Consider the following 16,148-nt stretch of genomic DNA (forward strand, 5'->3'; position numbering starts at 1 on the left):
ATTGTATTTGAAAGAGGGCACTACAACATGACAATATCTGAGGAAGAGTAGTTGCAAGTGTGCCCAAAAGGGCAAAACCATTTGGTTCCACTACCACACTGTTTTTATATTTTCAGTGGCACAAGGGCACAGAGAAATCCCTAGTGGATCTTTATGCACCATCATTGATGTAAACATCGACCATTGTTTATTGATTAAACAAACCAGTTTTCATGGATCTAGACATCTACTATTCTCTATGATAAACCAAACTAGTTTTTTATATGTTATTTGTTCTTTAACTTGATTTTGACAAGTCCCATGCTTTTCATATTGATTCTTCATATCAAATTTTAAACTATTGTTATCTCTCTCATGTGTATACATGCTTCGCTTGCATATATTTAAAACCCAACAATTTCTGATTTGGATTGCTAATTCGGAAGAGAATCGGTCAGGAGTTGATTGGTTCTAGAATAGTATTGGTCCCATGCCGCGTTCTCCCCTTTATCTCCAACACCGCACCCCTTTATTCTTTCTCCTATATATATATATTCTCTTTAAGCTCATCTAATATTATTTTAGGTCCCTTTAAATCTCCACCCCATAATTTAAATTTTGCATTTTTTATTTGTTTTTAAATACTCTTTTGCATCACTGGTTCAATCCAACCCATACTCTATTTAGATAATCAATCTAGAGATCCGACATGGATGTCTAGGTTTTGAAAGATTGTTCACTTCATTTTTTTCTTGGTCGGTCTAGTTCATTACGTTTTATAATATAGACATCCTAAGCTTTATAAAAGCTATCTTCAAACAATTTCTAATATATAGATAAATTATTTGTTGATTGTGCATTTCTTCATAATGTTTTAATTTTAGTTTTAAATATTTGGGAAAATTATAAATCCCCCTCTAATTTCAACTTTTTACATTTCTACCCCTCAATACTTTTTTTATTATACGCTAAACCCCAAGACTATTTTTTCTTGTATTTATCCCGTAATCAAATAATGAAAGCATTTTGAGACCAAAATGCCTTTTTCTTCTCTCTCTCTCTTCCCCTTTTTAACATTTTTTTTTATATTTCTCTCTCACCCATCTTCTCTCTCTTTCTCTCTACCCTCCCTTACTCTTTCTCTCTCTATCCTCCCTCATCGTTTCTCTCTATCTATCTTTCTCTGTCTACCCTCCCTCATTCTTTCTCTCTCTACCACTCCCATGCCCATAATACGGTTTGACATGTTTTTGTGCCTGATCGAAAAGTTTTTTGCAGTCCGACACAAAAACGTACTGGACCGCATTATGGGCATGTGAAAGTTATTGGAATCTGATGCGGTCCAACATGTTTTTGTGCCAAGCCGAATTTTGTTTGGTGATCTGGTACGTTTTTGTGCTGGACTGTAAAATTCTTTTCGGTCCGACACAAAAATGTATTGGACCGCATTATGGGCATGTGAGTAGTAGAGAGAGAAAAAATCAAGGAGGGCAGAGAGAGAAAGTGAGGGAGAGTAGTTAGAGAAAGAGAAATGGGTGGAGAGAGAAAGAGAGGATGGTTGGAGAGGGGTAGAGAAAGAAAGTAAGAGAGGGTTATATGTCTAAAAGGAATAAAAGAGAAAAAAAAGAGAAGAGATATGAAAAAGGGTATTTTGGTCTCAAAATACTTTGACTATTTGATTGGGGGTAAATACAAGAAAAAAATAATGTTGGGGTTTAGGGTATAATACAAAAAGTATTAGGGAGTAGGATGTGTAGAAAGTTGAAATTGAAAAGGTATATATAATTTTCGCTAATTTTTTTGGAGACTCAATACACATTTTCTTTTTATGAAATGACCAATGTTAAGAAATTATAAAAGGAAAAAAAAAATCTAAAAATAGAAAATATATTTGTAAAGAAAGATCAAGAAAACACATCAAAATGAGGTTAAAAATAGTAAAAAAAAAGATTTTTTAAAAAATCAACTTTTATCTAAGGGTATTTTTAAAATAATCTAAAAATGAGTGAAAAATATAAAAACAAGTATTTATGACCAAAACACTTTCCAATATTTACCAAAATGACATATCCCAAATAAATTTCTTACTTTAGGATTTTTAATGACTTCTTTTTTTTTTAATATCCTTGAGTCAGACACTCAACTTAGGACAACTCAGGGTTCGCATGGGCCCGAGCCGGAATAACTCGGCCGACTTTGCGAACGCTGGAAATAACCTATATGTCTACCTCGTTTTCCTATCAATATTGCAAGATTCCAATTTCTTTTTCTTTACTTGTTATTAAAGATAAAATATCATACGCCAGCTCAGAGCCTCAGACACATACACACCAACAAACACATATGCATAAAGATTAAAGAGTCACTTTCCTTTTTAGGTACTTCAAACTTTTTTTGGGTGAGTCATTAGGAAGAGGGCATGTAGGAATTGAGCCTAGGATGTCTAAGTGTTAAACAATTAATTAAATAATGGGTGTGGTTTTTATAGAGCCTAGGCTCTAAACAATCAAATTAGAGCCTATCTTTAAATAATGTCGAGAAATGTGATTTTAACATTGAAAATCTTTGTGATAGCCTTAAAATATATTTGTATCTTTATTTATAAAGTTTAAAACTTCAAAAATGATGTAGATCAACAGATCTATGAAAATTTGAAAATCTTGAAATTTGACGATAAAAAAATGCATTACAAAATAAATTATTTCCAAAACTTAAAATCAAATTTTTTCTCATGTCCATGCATCTAGATGTCAAGATGATCAATTTGAAAAAATTTTAGCATCAAAATAATATCAGTCTAGGGAAATTTTTGATGTAGGCTCGAAAGTGATTGTTTAGAGCCTCCGCTCTACATAAACTTTTTCCTTAATTAAGTAGCTACTTGGCCTATATATACTATCTATTTCTTGGCCTAGGGCCTATGCGATGCGAAATGGATCAGTAGAGTTTTCATGTTGTGATGGTACCCTGGTTGGCCTTTGGGCACACGATGCCTTTCTTTGAGCTCTCCAAAGCCTTAGCTCAAAAGGGCATTACAGTCTCCTTCATTTCCACCCCTAGAAACCTCCTCCAATTCCTCCAGAATTAGCACCCCATATAAATTTAGTGGGGTTCCCACTACCCTTAGTTGAAGGCCTCCCAAAAAATGCACAGGCCACCATAGACATCCCTCTAGAGAAGGTGCACTACCTCAAGAAGGCCTACGATGGCCTCCGAGCCCCCTTCGAGGACCTCGTTGCCAAGGTCCCTCCAGTGGTGGACTTTGCAACATATTGGGCAACTTCCATTGCTTCCAAATATGGGGTCCCTTGTTGCTGGTTTAAAGCTTGCAGCTCAGCTTTCACTGTCTTTCTTGGTCCTCTCCACTCTTTGAAAGTTCTCAATAATAGGACGACTGCGGAGGACTGAATTGTTGTACCCAAAGGGGGTCGCCTTCCCTTCAACTGTTGCTTTCAGGCGCCATGAAGCTCAAGCTTATATTCAACATGCCCTCACAAATCTTCACAATGAATCAGGTATATCTGACATGTGCCGTATACAGTCCGTCCTAGAAGGTTGTAGAGCTGTGGCCCTTCGAACATGCAAGGAATTCAATGGAGACTATATTGATCTTCTCGAGAAGCTCTATGGAAAATCCATATTCCATCTAGGCTTTCTCCCCCCTTCACAAACAGAGAGAGAAGGCAATGGCAATAACTGGATTGATGAGAACAAGTGGTCCACAACCTTTGAGTGGCTAGATGCCCAGCCCCTAAGGTCAGTTGTGTTTGTTGGGTTTGGGAGATCGAAAGGTTAATCAGGCTTCCATTGGTCCAAGTAAATCGAGACCCCGAAATTGACATATCAACCAGAGCATTGGACTCAATAAACTGGTTAAACATGTGCATAGAACTATTCATAGCCCCCCCATTACTACTTTCTTCCGACCATCTTATGAAATTGAAGTCCCCCCTAAAACAAAGCGGTAAATCAGTAGACCGAAAAATATCAGACAAATCAGAGATAGAATCTTCCTTAATAGCAATAGTGTGTGGACCGTACACATTCACCAGTCCCCATTTAAAGGCAGCATGGGGACCCACAAAACCGACAAATAAAAGGTTCAATTTAACTATAACAGTAAAAGATTGAACCACAGAAGGATCCCACAAAAACCAAAAACCCCCAGAGGCACCAACAACATCAGAACCAACAACATTAACACCACATGATCCCCATACTTCCCTGACTCCCATAACAGAAGGAGCAGGCAGTTTAGTTTCTTGAAGAATTACAATAGTAGGTTTATATTTAAAAATTAAAAACCTAACATCCTTTTTCCGTTTGAGGTCACCTAGACCTCGAACATTCCATGATAGAATTAACATTAAAAAGAAGGTGCAGACGACGAACCTAGACCATCCTTAAAAGAAGCAGCAAAGGCTTCCTCCATAATCATGGCCTCTTCCAAGCTTTCATCCAACTCTTCTACATCAGCAGAAGAAACAAAACTATCTTCAGCAGGCTCATCAGCAATAATAATACCTCTCTCAGTAGCATTCATTGGAATTCTCTACCGTGCCTGTAACCTCGCCGAAAACCTTGTAGGGTTGGCCATGGCCTTACTTTTGCCCTTAGATTTGCCAATCCTAGAATACAGAGTTATAAGGGAAGCGTTTAAAGTCGAAGAACCTTGACCCATAACCAAAGGAACATCTGCCATAGTATTATTTATCTCATCCACCTTCTTATTCTCTATCCTCTTTTTCTCAATGATATCCTTGAAAACTATACCAATAAGGGATATTGAAGTCCATCCTTGAGTCGGAGACCAAAGAATGAACCTTAGCCATCATGCAAGGGTAGTAGCGGCAACCTCAACAGGAGCAGAGAGCTCTGGTTCCTCCTGAACAGTCATGGTCTCCGTCCTAGAGGTAGAGAACTGGAGCAAGAGGCGCACAGGCGCTGGGATAACACTCAATGGCGGAGTATCTTCCACCCCAACCATCGCAAGATCATCAGAGGAATCCAGCTCCATCAATGTTTGCACATCCAGATTTGGATGATCCACACCATCCCCGACTACCAACTGGTTGTCCTCAATGTCATCGATCACCACAAAAGATAAGCGATCCACATTCAACGCGTCGAAGGAAGGGTGAGAAGACACCCTAGTCCTGAGAGCCGCTCTACGATGCCTTAATGGGTACATCATGGCAAGCACATAATGAACAAGCAGCTTTGAGCCTCTTTGGTAACCCACCTCCACCAGAGCCGAGAAGATGAAGAACCAACTCCAATGGTCAGAACCAACTCCATCGTGCACCTTCGGAAACAACTGCTTAGAAGGGGGAGAAAAACCAGGCAACGCTGCTGTTCTCGAGAAGAAGGAGAAAGAGCAATGATGGTCAGACCATAGCAGTGCCTCATTCGCCGGCACGTCGATCCTTTTCTCCGAATCTTGTGCCGCCATCCCATCAACTTTAGAAGAACTGCCAAAAACCGATGCTCTCGCGAGATCATTTGATTTGTCTTCAATGGACTACTTAGAAAGCGCTGTATCTTCCTTGAAAAGGCCCGCAAGAATCCACCGTTTCGGAATTTTTAAATTTTGAAAGCAAGAATCCACCGTTTCGGAATTTTTAAATTTTGAAACCTTCTTTTCTTTACGACCGGCGGTTTTCTTTCCGATTATTGGCCAGTGGAAAAACCTTCCCCACGGCCGCTGTCAGATTTTGAATCTTCCCTTTCCGATGTGAAACCATTTTCCATTCTTCCTGAGTTTCAGCTGTAGAGATCATCGCTACCGGTTGCAGAATCCGCTTCTCAGAAGAGATGGAAATAACAAAGTAATCGTGACCCACCAAAAGTCTAACTGTCTTTGGAATGGGACCCCAATCAACTTCCAAATACGGACTTTGACCGCTCGAAGATCAAGCCTAGTAAAGGAGTCCATATCGACATCACAAAATTCCCCTCAACAATTTGCTATCAAACAAATATTGGCCACTATCCACGCTTGAAAAGGAATGCCAACTAAACGAATCCAGAGGCTTTATTTAGGCATGTAAGACAAATGGGATGAAGCTTTCCAAGTATCCAATGACAACAACTTCCCTCTAATGCAAACAAACCCATTAGACAGTGCAATCTCCGCATCCTCTTTGGATCGAAGCAAAAAAACAATCTTATTCTCCCCACAGATCTTAACCTTTGGAGCATAAGAGAGATTCCATCCCCTCTTAGCCCAAGCACTCAATCCGAAGATGTTAGTAGATGGAGGTGAGAAGGAACCCTCAATAGGAAAACCAACATCCATAAAAAGACCAAAACACAAATTATACTTTACCTTAACCACATCCACCTTCAAACCTTCCACACTCTGAACACGATCACCACGCTCTACATCATCCTCGTCTACTACCTCCACACTCTCTATCGTGCTCGTCTACTACCTCCACGCTCTCCATCGTCCTCGTCTACTCCATCTAATCAAAAGGACCTTTACCGAAAAAAGATCAAAACTTCTCTGGCTGATCTTTCGGAGCCTAGAAAAAAAAAAAAAAAAACTGTTTATATTTTTTATGAAGGAGACTTGTCTATAAAAAAAGACTTGTCTATAGAATATCGTTTACGAGACTCATGGAGAGAGAGAGAGAGAGAGGAAAGTTACAGATTTATGAAGGCAATAACTTGCGATTCAAACTGTTTATATTTTGATAAAAGCCATGGGTGGGTTGTAACCAAAATATCTTATTAAAAAATGGTATTATTTTAACCTTTTATTGGTGTATTCTACTTAAACCTTTTCTCTCTCTTTGCCCTGCATATAGCAAGAAGCTAAGTGGGAATTGTCCCACATCGGTAATTTTATTGAACCAAGCTCTTTAAAAGCAACAAGGCCGTTTGTTTTAAGAGGTTGTACTTAAGCAGCAGTACAACATGGACCATGTTGCAGAGTGCCCACATATAAAATACCATTTTAGAATTACAAAAAACGTGTTTCAAAAAAAAAAAGAATAGAAAAGAAAAGGCAACAAAATATGTGAGGTCACAATCCGGTTCGTGACGCGATGTGTTTCAAAAATAAGAAGAGAAAAGGAAATAAACATATAAAAAACTATTTTAGAATCACAAAAAAAAAAACGTGTTTATGGTTCGTGATGTCATCCGAGTTGAGTACCTCTCGGATTTGAGTATAAAATGGGATCCGAGTGAGTCCTTGTCATAAATCGTCGAGATGTTATTGTTTTTTGGAAACAAAAAAAAAGGAAAAAAGAGACAAACATATTAAAAACTATTTTAGAATCACAAAAAAAAATGGTGTTTGTAGTTCGTGACATCATCTCGACGTGTTTCAAAAAAAAAAGACCATCTAGACTATTTATGGTAAGGACTCAGTCATATCCCATTTTATACTTAAATTCAAGACAGATTGGATGATACTCGATTCAGATCACCTGATTTTGGATCGAGTGACCGATTTTTTAAACACTGCCCTTAATTATTAGTTGTCCATGAAGAAGTGGTTCCCATGATTTACTCAATTGGACTTTGTTTGAGATCACTGTTGAGATAATGGAGGGGTTGGGATCACAATTCCACTGTTTTCTATCCTCTAAATTCCTTTCATGTCATACTTTTAGAATTGGGAGTGTAGAAGTCCTTCCATTCATTGTATTGAAATAGGGCACTATAACATGACAAAATTTGAGTAAGAGTAGTTGCAAGTGTGGCCAAAAGGGCAAAACCATTTGGGTCCACTACCACATTGCTTTTTTATATTTTCAGTGGCACAAGGGGCCATAGAAATTGCTAGTGGATCTTTATGCACCATCATTGATTTAAACATCTACCATTGTTTATTGATAAAACAAACCAATTTTCATGGATCTAGACATCTACTATTCTTTATTGATAAACCAAACTGGTATTTTATATGTTATTTGTTCTTTAACTTGAATGTGACAAGTCTCTCATGCTTTTCGCCTTTGATTCGTCATAGAAAATTTTAAATTGATGTGATCTGTCTCATGTGTGTACATGCTTCACTTGCAGTTATTTAAAACCCGGTCATTTGTGATTTGAATCATCTATTTGGATAAGAATCGGTTAGGATTAAACTGGTTCTAGTATAGTATTGGTCTCGGTTGTATTCGCCCCTATATCCCCAACATCCCACCCCTTCTTCTTTCTCCTATGCATATATTCTCTTTAAGATTATCTAATATTATCTTAGGTCCCTGTAAATCTCCGGCCCATAAACTCTTAGTTTAGATTTTACATTATTTTATTTGTTTTTAAACTAGAATCACACTGGTTTGATCCAATCCAGACTCGATTTGGATCATCAATCCAGAGATCCGACATGGATCTCTTTAGGTCTAGGTTTTGAAACAATTTTTTTCTTGGTCGGTTTAGTTCATTGCGTTTAAGATAGACATCCTAAGCTTTATAAAAGCTATCTCCAAATGATTTCTATAGTATATAGATAAATTAACTATTGAGTTTTGCTCATAGTGTTTTAAGTTTTTTTTTTTTTTTTTTTTTGAGACCGTGCTGATTCAATGTCGTTCCCCTTTCTTTGTATATTGAAAATTATCAACTATATATTTTGTCTGATTTTTTTATAATACCTATGCATTTTATGAAATGACCAATGTTGGAAACTACTACTCAGACCTAGTACTCGGCCCGTGCCCGATGTACTCGGACCGAGTCCGAGTAACACGGCTCAAGTAGTGTCAAGTACTGTAGCAAAAAAAGGTTAAAATATTATAAAAAATCCAAAAAATAGAAAATATATGTTTAATAATCTAAACTCTTCACAACTTGATCAACATGTATCTTAAGGCTCTGAAACCAATTGATATGGGGAAGATGAAGGGAAAAATAATTGAAACAAAAATAATAATAAAGAGTGAGAGAATATACCATCTCTAGGTAGACAAGGGAGTCCACCCTAAAAGATCTTTTCATAAGACGTAAATTCTTTACTCAAATCCAATGCTCTGTTTACAAAGAATGGACATCTCCCTTTTAAATACACTCAGAAGAAATAAAAATAAACAAATGAAAAAACCCAAATATATATATATATATATATATATATATATATATATATATATATATATATATATATATATATATATATATATATATAAGAGTCACCTACCACCTCTCTCTCTCTCTCGAACTTCCACGTAAATCTCTATCTTCATCTATTTATCTATCTAAAACTCACATACAAAATCTTCCCATCTAACTTACTCCAATGCATTTTCTTTTTTTAAGAAAAATAACTCAAAAAAATAATAAAATTATAATTTTGATTTTTTCCTTTATCTGCATCACCTATTGTCATTGAAAACTTACACATCTCTCTACTAATTATTCACACATCAGTTAGCTCTTCCTTGTGCATATCTCCCACCAAGTCAATGTAGTATCTGGAGACTCCTTTCATTTTCAATATCCACCAAATTGAATATCGAGGTACTCTATCATAAGCTTTCTCTAGATCAATAAAAATAATATGGAGGTATTTTCCTTTCATCCTAACTTTCTCAATCAGTTGTCCAAATATGAAAACAACATCAGTTGTTAACCTCCCTAGTCCAAAATCAAATTAATTTTTTGATATACTTGTTTCATACCTTAGTCGTTAATCAATCACTCTAAAGCATATGTTAGTGCTCAAAAATTTCATTGATAACTCATTTCTTGCACTTTTTTAAGATTTATTGAAATAAAAAAAATTTTATTTTCTTAGTAAAACATTTATTACCTAAAAATAGTTTATACCCACGTTTCAAATTCTCACGACAAATTTTAGAATGCTTTACGAAAATTAAGTAGTATTTTCATTTATAACAAGTTATTGGAAGCTATTTTTTTTCATTAGTTTAAGAATTTGAATAAATTTATATGTTCTATCAATTTTTTAAATAGTTTAAGAGTTAGTTTTTTTAAAATATTAGTGGGGTAGTGTCTGTGATGACTAGGGTATGGGGGTGCTACCACCAGGACCCCAGACCTTTTACCCTTATCATGAAAATTTGAATGGAGATATATGAGAATAATGTAGGATGGCTGGCTCCTCCTTTAGGCTTTTTTAAACTTAACATTGATGGGGTTGCTAGGCAGAATCCGAGTAGTGTTGGCTATGGGGGCATTATCAGAAATGATGTAGGTGGATTCATTACGACTAGTGTTTGAAAACTCGTCAAGTTGAGCCGGAATCGCCCTGTTCGACTCGAGAATCGTCGGCTACCGAGCTGGTTCCACGAAAAAATCGGTCTAGGCAGAATCCGGGTAGTGTTGGCTATGGGGGCATTATCAGAAATGATGCAGGTGGATTCATTACGACCAATGTTTGAAAACTAGCCTAGTCGAGCCGGAAACGCCCGGTTCGACTCAGGAGGATTCATTATGACCAATGTTTGAAAACTCGCCGAGTCGAGCCGGAAACGCCCGATTCGACTTGGGAATCGTCGGCTACCGAGCCGGTTTCACGAAAAAATAGGGAATCGCCCGTGTCTAGAGAGAACCGGACGATTCCTGGCGATTTCCAATAGTAAAATTGGGATTTTCACCGAAAATTTTTGGGTTCACATGTGGCCGCCTCACGAGAGCGACACGTGGCACCTACAAACCCTCCACGCGTGGCAATTCACCTCGCTCGTATGCCCCCCTCGCTTTTCTACACGCGTGACTGAATGACTAGTACACAACACTTTATAGAGAACAAAGGGTCTCTCATCCTTCAATGTGGGATAATTCCCACAAAAAGCCATTCAAGCAAGATGATTCAATATGTATTATATTGTAGTTGCTAATGAAACACATCAAGTGATGTGGTGATGTTGGTTGACAACCTTGAATTTTTGGGCGGGCGTCTTGAGTTCGAACCCCGCGCGTCGTCGTTTATAATACAACATTTTTTTTAAGATAAAGATAAAAAATAGAGATAAAGATAAAAAATAAAAAGCTTTTCAAGATAATAAATAAAAAACTTGAAATAAAATAGAAAAAATAAAAAGCTTTTCTTGTTGTAAAAAAAGCTTAAAAATTTAAAAATAAAAGGCTTTTCAAGATAAAGATAAAATATATAATACAACATATTTTTATTTTTCTTGTAAAAAAAATATAAGGTAATATAAAAAGTATTTCTTGCAAAAAAATAAAACAAAAGGCATAAAAAACATTTTTGACAACAAAAATAAACAAAGGCAGAAAATACTGTTGTAAAAAATTAGAAAAAATAAAAAATAAAAGGCTTTTCAAGATAAAGATAAAAAATATAATATTTTTTTTATTTTTCTTGTAAAAAAAATACAAGGTAATATAACAAGTATTTCTTGCAAAAAATAAAACAAAAGGCATAAAAAAATAAAATGTACTTTGGCAACGTCATTTTTTTTTTTTCTTGTAAAAAAAATGAAAAGTAATACAACAAGCAAAAAAAAATGTAGTACAATGTTTTCTTCTTTTGTTACAAAAGAAGAAGAAGAAGATAATAAACAAGTATCATATTTTTCTTGTAAAAAAAAAAAAAAGATAACACAACAAGTATTTCTTGTCAAAAAAATAAAAGATATTTCTTAATACAACCTAGGAATAAAAGGTCTAATTATATTTTTTATTTTTATAACATGATAGTCTTTAACATAAATTTAGTAATATTAAATTAAAGATAGGATTCATACAATGAGGCCATTTGAAATCTCTCTTTCTGCTAACAATCTTTTCTACTAATTTATTCTAGAAACCTAAAAAATTAAAGAAAATTGGTACGTATTCTAATAATTTCTACATTGATAACCAAATCTTTTATTTTATTTATTAATTTTTGTATTATAAATCATGTAGTGTACTATTTTTCTTACAATTGTCAATAATACATTTTAAATTAGATGATATTATAAAATATTTTGGATTTTTTATTATTTATATAATAAAATAATTATAAAATATTGTTGGTATATAATATTATAGTTAGTTAGGTTGTAATAATTTGGGTTTTTTTAGCGGATTGGGGTTTTTTGCCAATTCGAGATATTAGTGGCCAAATTTTCATCGATTTAGTCAACTCTTTATTGTTGTCCATATATGATTATATAATTAATCTATGATAATTCTATGATTTCTTTTGTGTGATGTAAATTTAATGGTCAACATAAGTTCATATAGGGAAAGAGTATCTCAATATTCACAAATTGATGAAAAAAATGAAAGTTAATAATGTAGTACCCTCATTTCTTATTGGATTTAAATAATTTTTTCGGATTTTTTTGAAGCTTTAATCCGACCGATTCAGCAGATTCCCAATCCGGATCGTCGATTCACCGATCCGGATCGGTTTTTGAGATGCCCGATCCGTGTCACCGATCCGTTTTTTAAACCATTGATCATGACCTTTGCAGTTCCGTTAGATACCAATTCTAATAACATTGCTTAATTCCATACACTTGATATAGGAATTTCATTCACTCTGGAGTTAAACTGTGTATCTTTTGTTAATGAAAGTGACGCCAAAGCTTCTTGTTGATTATATGAGTAGTCGTTGCAGGCCTTATTGGAGATTGCACTTAAGTTTGACTAATTATAGCTCTAAGCTTGCATCTTTTTGTGATCAACAGTGGAAGATCCGACATGCTTATAGGGTGGCCAGAATGGCTGCGGATTCTTTGGCCAAAGCAGTGGTTTCTATGAATGAAGCAGCGGTGTGAGGTGTTTACGCCCCTAATTTTGTAATGCCTTTCATTCTATCTGATGTTGTTAGTGTTCCCTTGCCAAAGGCTATTTAAGAATTGTTCATATAATATTTTTTTTTGATTATTTAATAAAAAGGGCATAGGCCCTGATATCCCCACTCATTCACCAAAAAAAAGCTTCTTCAACTATTATATTTACTATGACTTTTTTAGACCACCATATTTTTTATTTTGGGTAGATCAGTGGGTATTATACAAGCCTCTATCCATTTTATACCGTTAGCTAAGGCTCACATAGTACTACCACGGCAACCCCAAATTTATACCACCACATTTGTCTTTTACAAAATAACCAATATGTTTACCTCTTCTCCCTGTGAAATATTGTACATTCCAATTTCATTTTTTTTACTCGTCATCAGAGAAACTTTTCACTCACATCAAACACAGTTACACAGAGACACACACACCTATATATACTAGCTCTTTCTTGTCACCAGAGATAAATTTTTCAGTCACATCAAAAACAGTTACACAGAGACACAGACCCACATATACTAGCTCTTTCTTTTGATAAGGCGTATGCGATGAGAAATGGAGCGGGAGAATGTTCATGTTGTGATGGTACCCTGGTTGGCCTTTGGGCACATGATCCCTTTCTTTGAGCTATCCAAAGCCTTAGCTCAAAAGGGCATTACAGTCTCCTTCATTTCCACTCCTAGGAACCTTCAAAGATTGCCTCCAACTCCACCAGAATTAGCACCCCAGATAAATTTAGTGGGGTTCCCCCTACCCTCAGTAGAAGGCCTCCCAAAAAATGCAGAGGCCACCACAGACATCCCTTTAAAGAAGGTGCCCTACCTCAAGAAAGCCTATGATGGCCTCCGAGCACCCTTTGAGGAGCTCGTTGCCAAGGTCTCTCCAGACTGGATTGTAGTGGACTTCGCACCATATTGGGCAACTTCCATTGCTTCCAAATATGGGGTCCCCTGTTGCTGGTTTAATGCTGTCTCGACGGCTTTCACTGTCTTTCTTGGTCCTCCCCACTCTTTGAAAGGTCTCTGTAGAACGACGACTGTCGACGAATTAATGGTGGTACCCGAGTGGATCACCTTCCCTTCAACTATCGCTTTCAGGCGCCATGAAGCTCAAGCTTTTCTTCAACAAGTCCTCACAAACCTTCACAATGGATCAGGTGTCTCTGACTGGTACCGTGTACAGTCCATCCTAGAAGGTTGTAGAGTTGTGGCCTTTCGAACAGGTAAGGAGTTCGACGGAGACTATATCGATCTTTTCGAGAAGCTCTATGAAAAATCTGTATTCCCTCTAGGCTTTCTCCCCCCTTCACAAGCAGAGAGAGAAGGCAACGACAATAGCTGGATTGATGAGAACAAGTGGTCCACAGCATTTGAGTGGCTAGATGCCCAGCCCCTCAGGTCAGTTGTGTTTGTTGGGTTTGGGAGTGAGTGTAGACTGAGTATAGAACAAGTGCATGAGATAGCCTACGGTCTAGAGCTCTCTAAGCTGCCATTTGTTTGGGCCCTTAGGAAGCCCTTCGAGACCCACGATGGCTTAGAGATCTTACCAAAAGGATTCGAAGGTCGAACTGAGAGGCAAGGGATCATCTGCATCGGTTGGGCTCCGCAACAGAGGATCTTCGCCCACCCCTCAATTGGGGGGTGCCTATTTCACTCTGGGTGGGGGTCTATCATAGAGGCCCTAAGTCATGGCCTTGCTTTGATCCTTCTCCCTTTCATTATAGACCAAGGGATCAATGCTAGGCTCTTGGGAGAGAAGAAGCTGGGCTTTGAGGTAGAGCGCAATGAAGATGATGGGAGTTTCACTAAGGTTTCAATTGCCAAGGCCTTGAGGTTTGTTATGGTGGAAGAGGAAGGGGAACCCCTTAGGGTCAAGGCAAGAGAGATGAAGCCAATTTTTGGTAATAAGGAGCTTAGTGACATGTACCTGGATGGGTTTGCCAATTTTCTCAAGAACAATAAATAGAATAGTTTCCTCTATCTTCTCCTCCTTTCTCTTCCTTCATCTCCTCTCTTCCTTTTTCCCATATTTTTTTTTTTCTCTTTGAGGCCTCCTCATCCTCTTTCCTCCTTTTCAAATAAATGGTCCTAATAATAAATAAAATATTTAATAAAATTTAAATGAAAATTTGAAGGAAAATCTATTAAAAAGGGTTGTTGCAGTGTTAGAAAACTCTCATATTAGTCATCTTCGATATCAAGATCTATAAGTATGGATAATAAAAAAAAAGATCGTCTTAAAAATGATTCAACTCGTAACACAATATTTGAATCAATCATTTTTAAGATTTTAAAGTGTTTTAAAAATCCACCATCTTTTTTTAGAGCTTTAAATTTTATAATAAGAGTAGAAACAAATTTTTTCAGACAATCACGAGTTTCCAGCACCAAAACTGCATCTTCCATCTTCCAACAGGGTTTGCTCTTTATTTTAACAGTGCACATATTTGAATAAGGTCTTTTGAAAAGGAATGATGTCTCTCTTTTTCTTAACCACAGCTTTGTGCCTTCATTTATGTCCAATGTTTCTCTCACATCGACTAGCTGATGTTTTTTTCTTATTTAACCTTAATGTTTTTATTTTGATCATTTTTTTTGTTGTTTTTATTAATACTTCTTATTTGATTATTTTCTTTTGATTGAGAATAACATGCTCTTGATGGAGCATACTATACACTTACTCTGTTGGACCAATGACCTACTTAAGAAGATTTTTTCAATCATAAATTTTGAAATCTACTTGAGTACTTCAAAAAATAAAAAAAAATAGGAAAAAGAAAAAAACAAAAGATGAAATCTACTTTATAATGATGAAATGAGTAATTAAAAAAAAAAAAAAAACAAAAAATTTTACGGTTTCGTTCCCACTCACACCACCCTACTACCACTTAAAAAAATCTAACTCCTAAACTATTTTAAAAAGAAAAAAGGTTATAAAGATTCGAGGCTTTAAACAATCAAATTAGAGCCCATCTTAAAAATTTCACTAGATACCCAAATATCCTCAAATTGATCATCTCGACATTAAGATTCATGGACATGAGAAAAAAATGGACTCCAAGTTTTGGAAATAGTGCATCTTGTAACATTTTTTTAGACAGCCAATTTTTAAGATTTTCAAGTTTTCATAGACGTGTTCGATCTACGCTATTTTTTAAGCTTTAAATTTTATAATCAAAGATGAAAATATATTTTAAGGCTAACACAAAGATTTCCAGTATTGAAACTGCATTTTTCGACATTATTTGAAGGTATGTTTTACTTAGATTGTTTAGAGCTTCGGCTCTATACAAACTACACCCTTTTAAAAAACAAAAGATATTACCATGGTGGTTTCCGTTCCCACACACTACACCACTAACACCTTAAAAAAAAAAAACCAGCACCTAAACTATTTTTAAAAAGAAGTAAGGCCTACCCCAAAAAAAAAAAAAAA

General features: G+C 36.0%; 1 protein-coding gene and 1 pseudogene across 1 annotated transcript; both read left to right on the forward strand.

Annotated features, from left to right (window-relative positions):
- Positions 1 to 2,911: 2,911 nt before the first annotated feature.
- Positions 2,912 to 3,775, forward strand: LOC110007960 (UDP-glycosyltransferase 91C1 pseudogene; annotated as a pseudogene).
- A 9,069-nt stretch (positions 3,776 to 12,844) lies between these two features.
- LOC18442624 (putative UDP-rhamnose:rhamnosyltransferase 1) lies at positions 12,845 to 14,692 on the forward strand. Its single transcript, XM_006852839.4, has one exon. The coding sequence runs from the start codon at positions 13,269 to 13,271 to the stop codon at positions 14,676 to 14,678; it is 1,410 nt and encodes a 469-aa protein (XP_006852901.1). The 5' UTR covers positions 12,845 to 13,268; the 3' UTR covers positions 14,679 to 14,692.
- The last annotated feature ends 1,456 nt before the right edge of the window (positions 14,693 to 16,148 follow it).

Source organism: Amborella trichopoda, chromosome 13 (assembly GCF_054954075.1).
Source record: "Amborella trichopoda isolate Santa Cruz 75 chromosome 13, AtrichopodaSantaCruz75HAP2 v2.0, whole genome shotgun sequence".
Taxonomy (NCBI): Eukaryota; Viridiplantae; Streptophyta; class Magnoliopsida; order Amborellales; family Amborellaceae; genus Amborella; species Amborella trichopoda.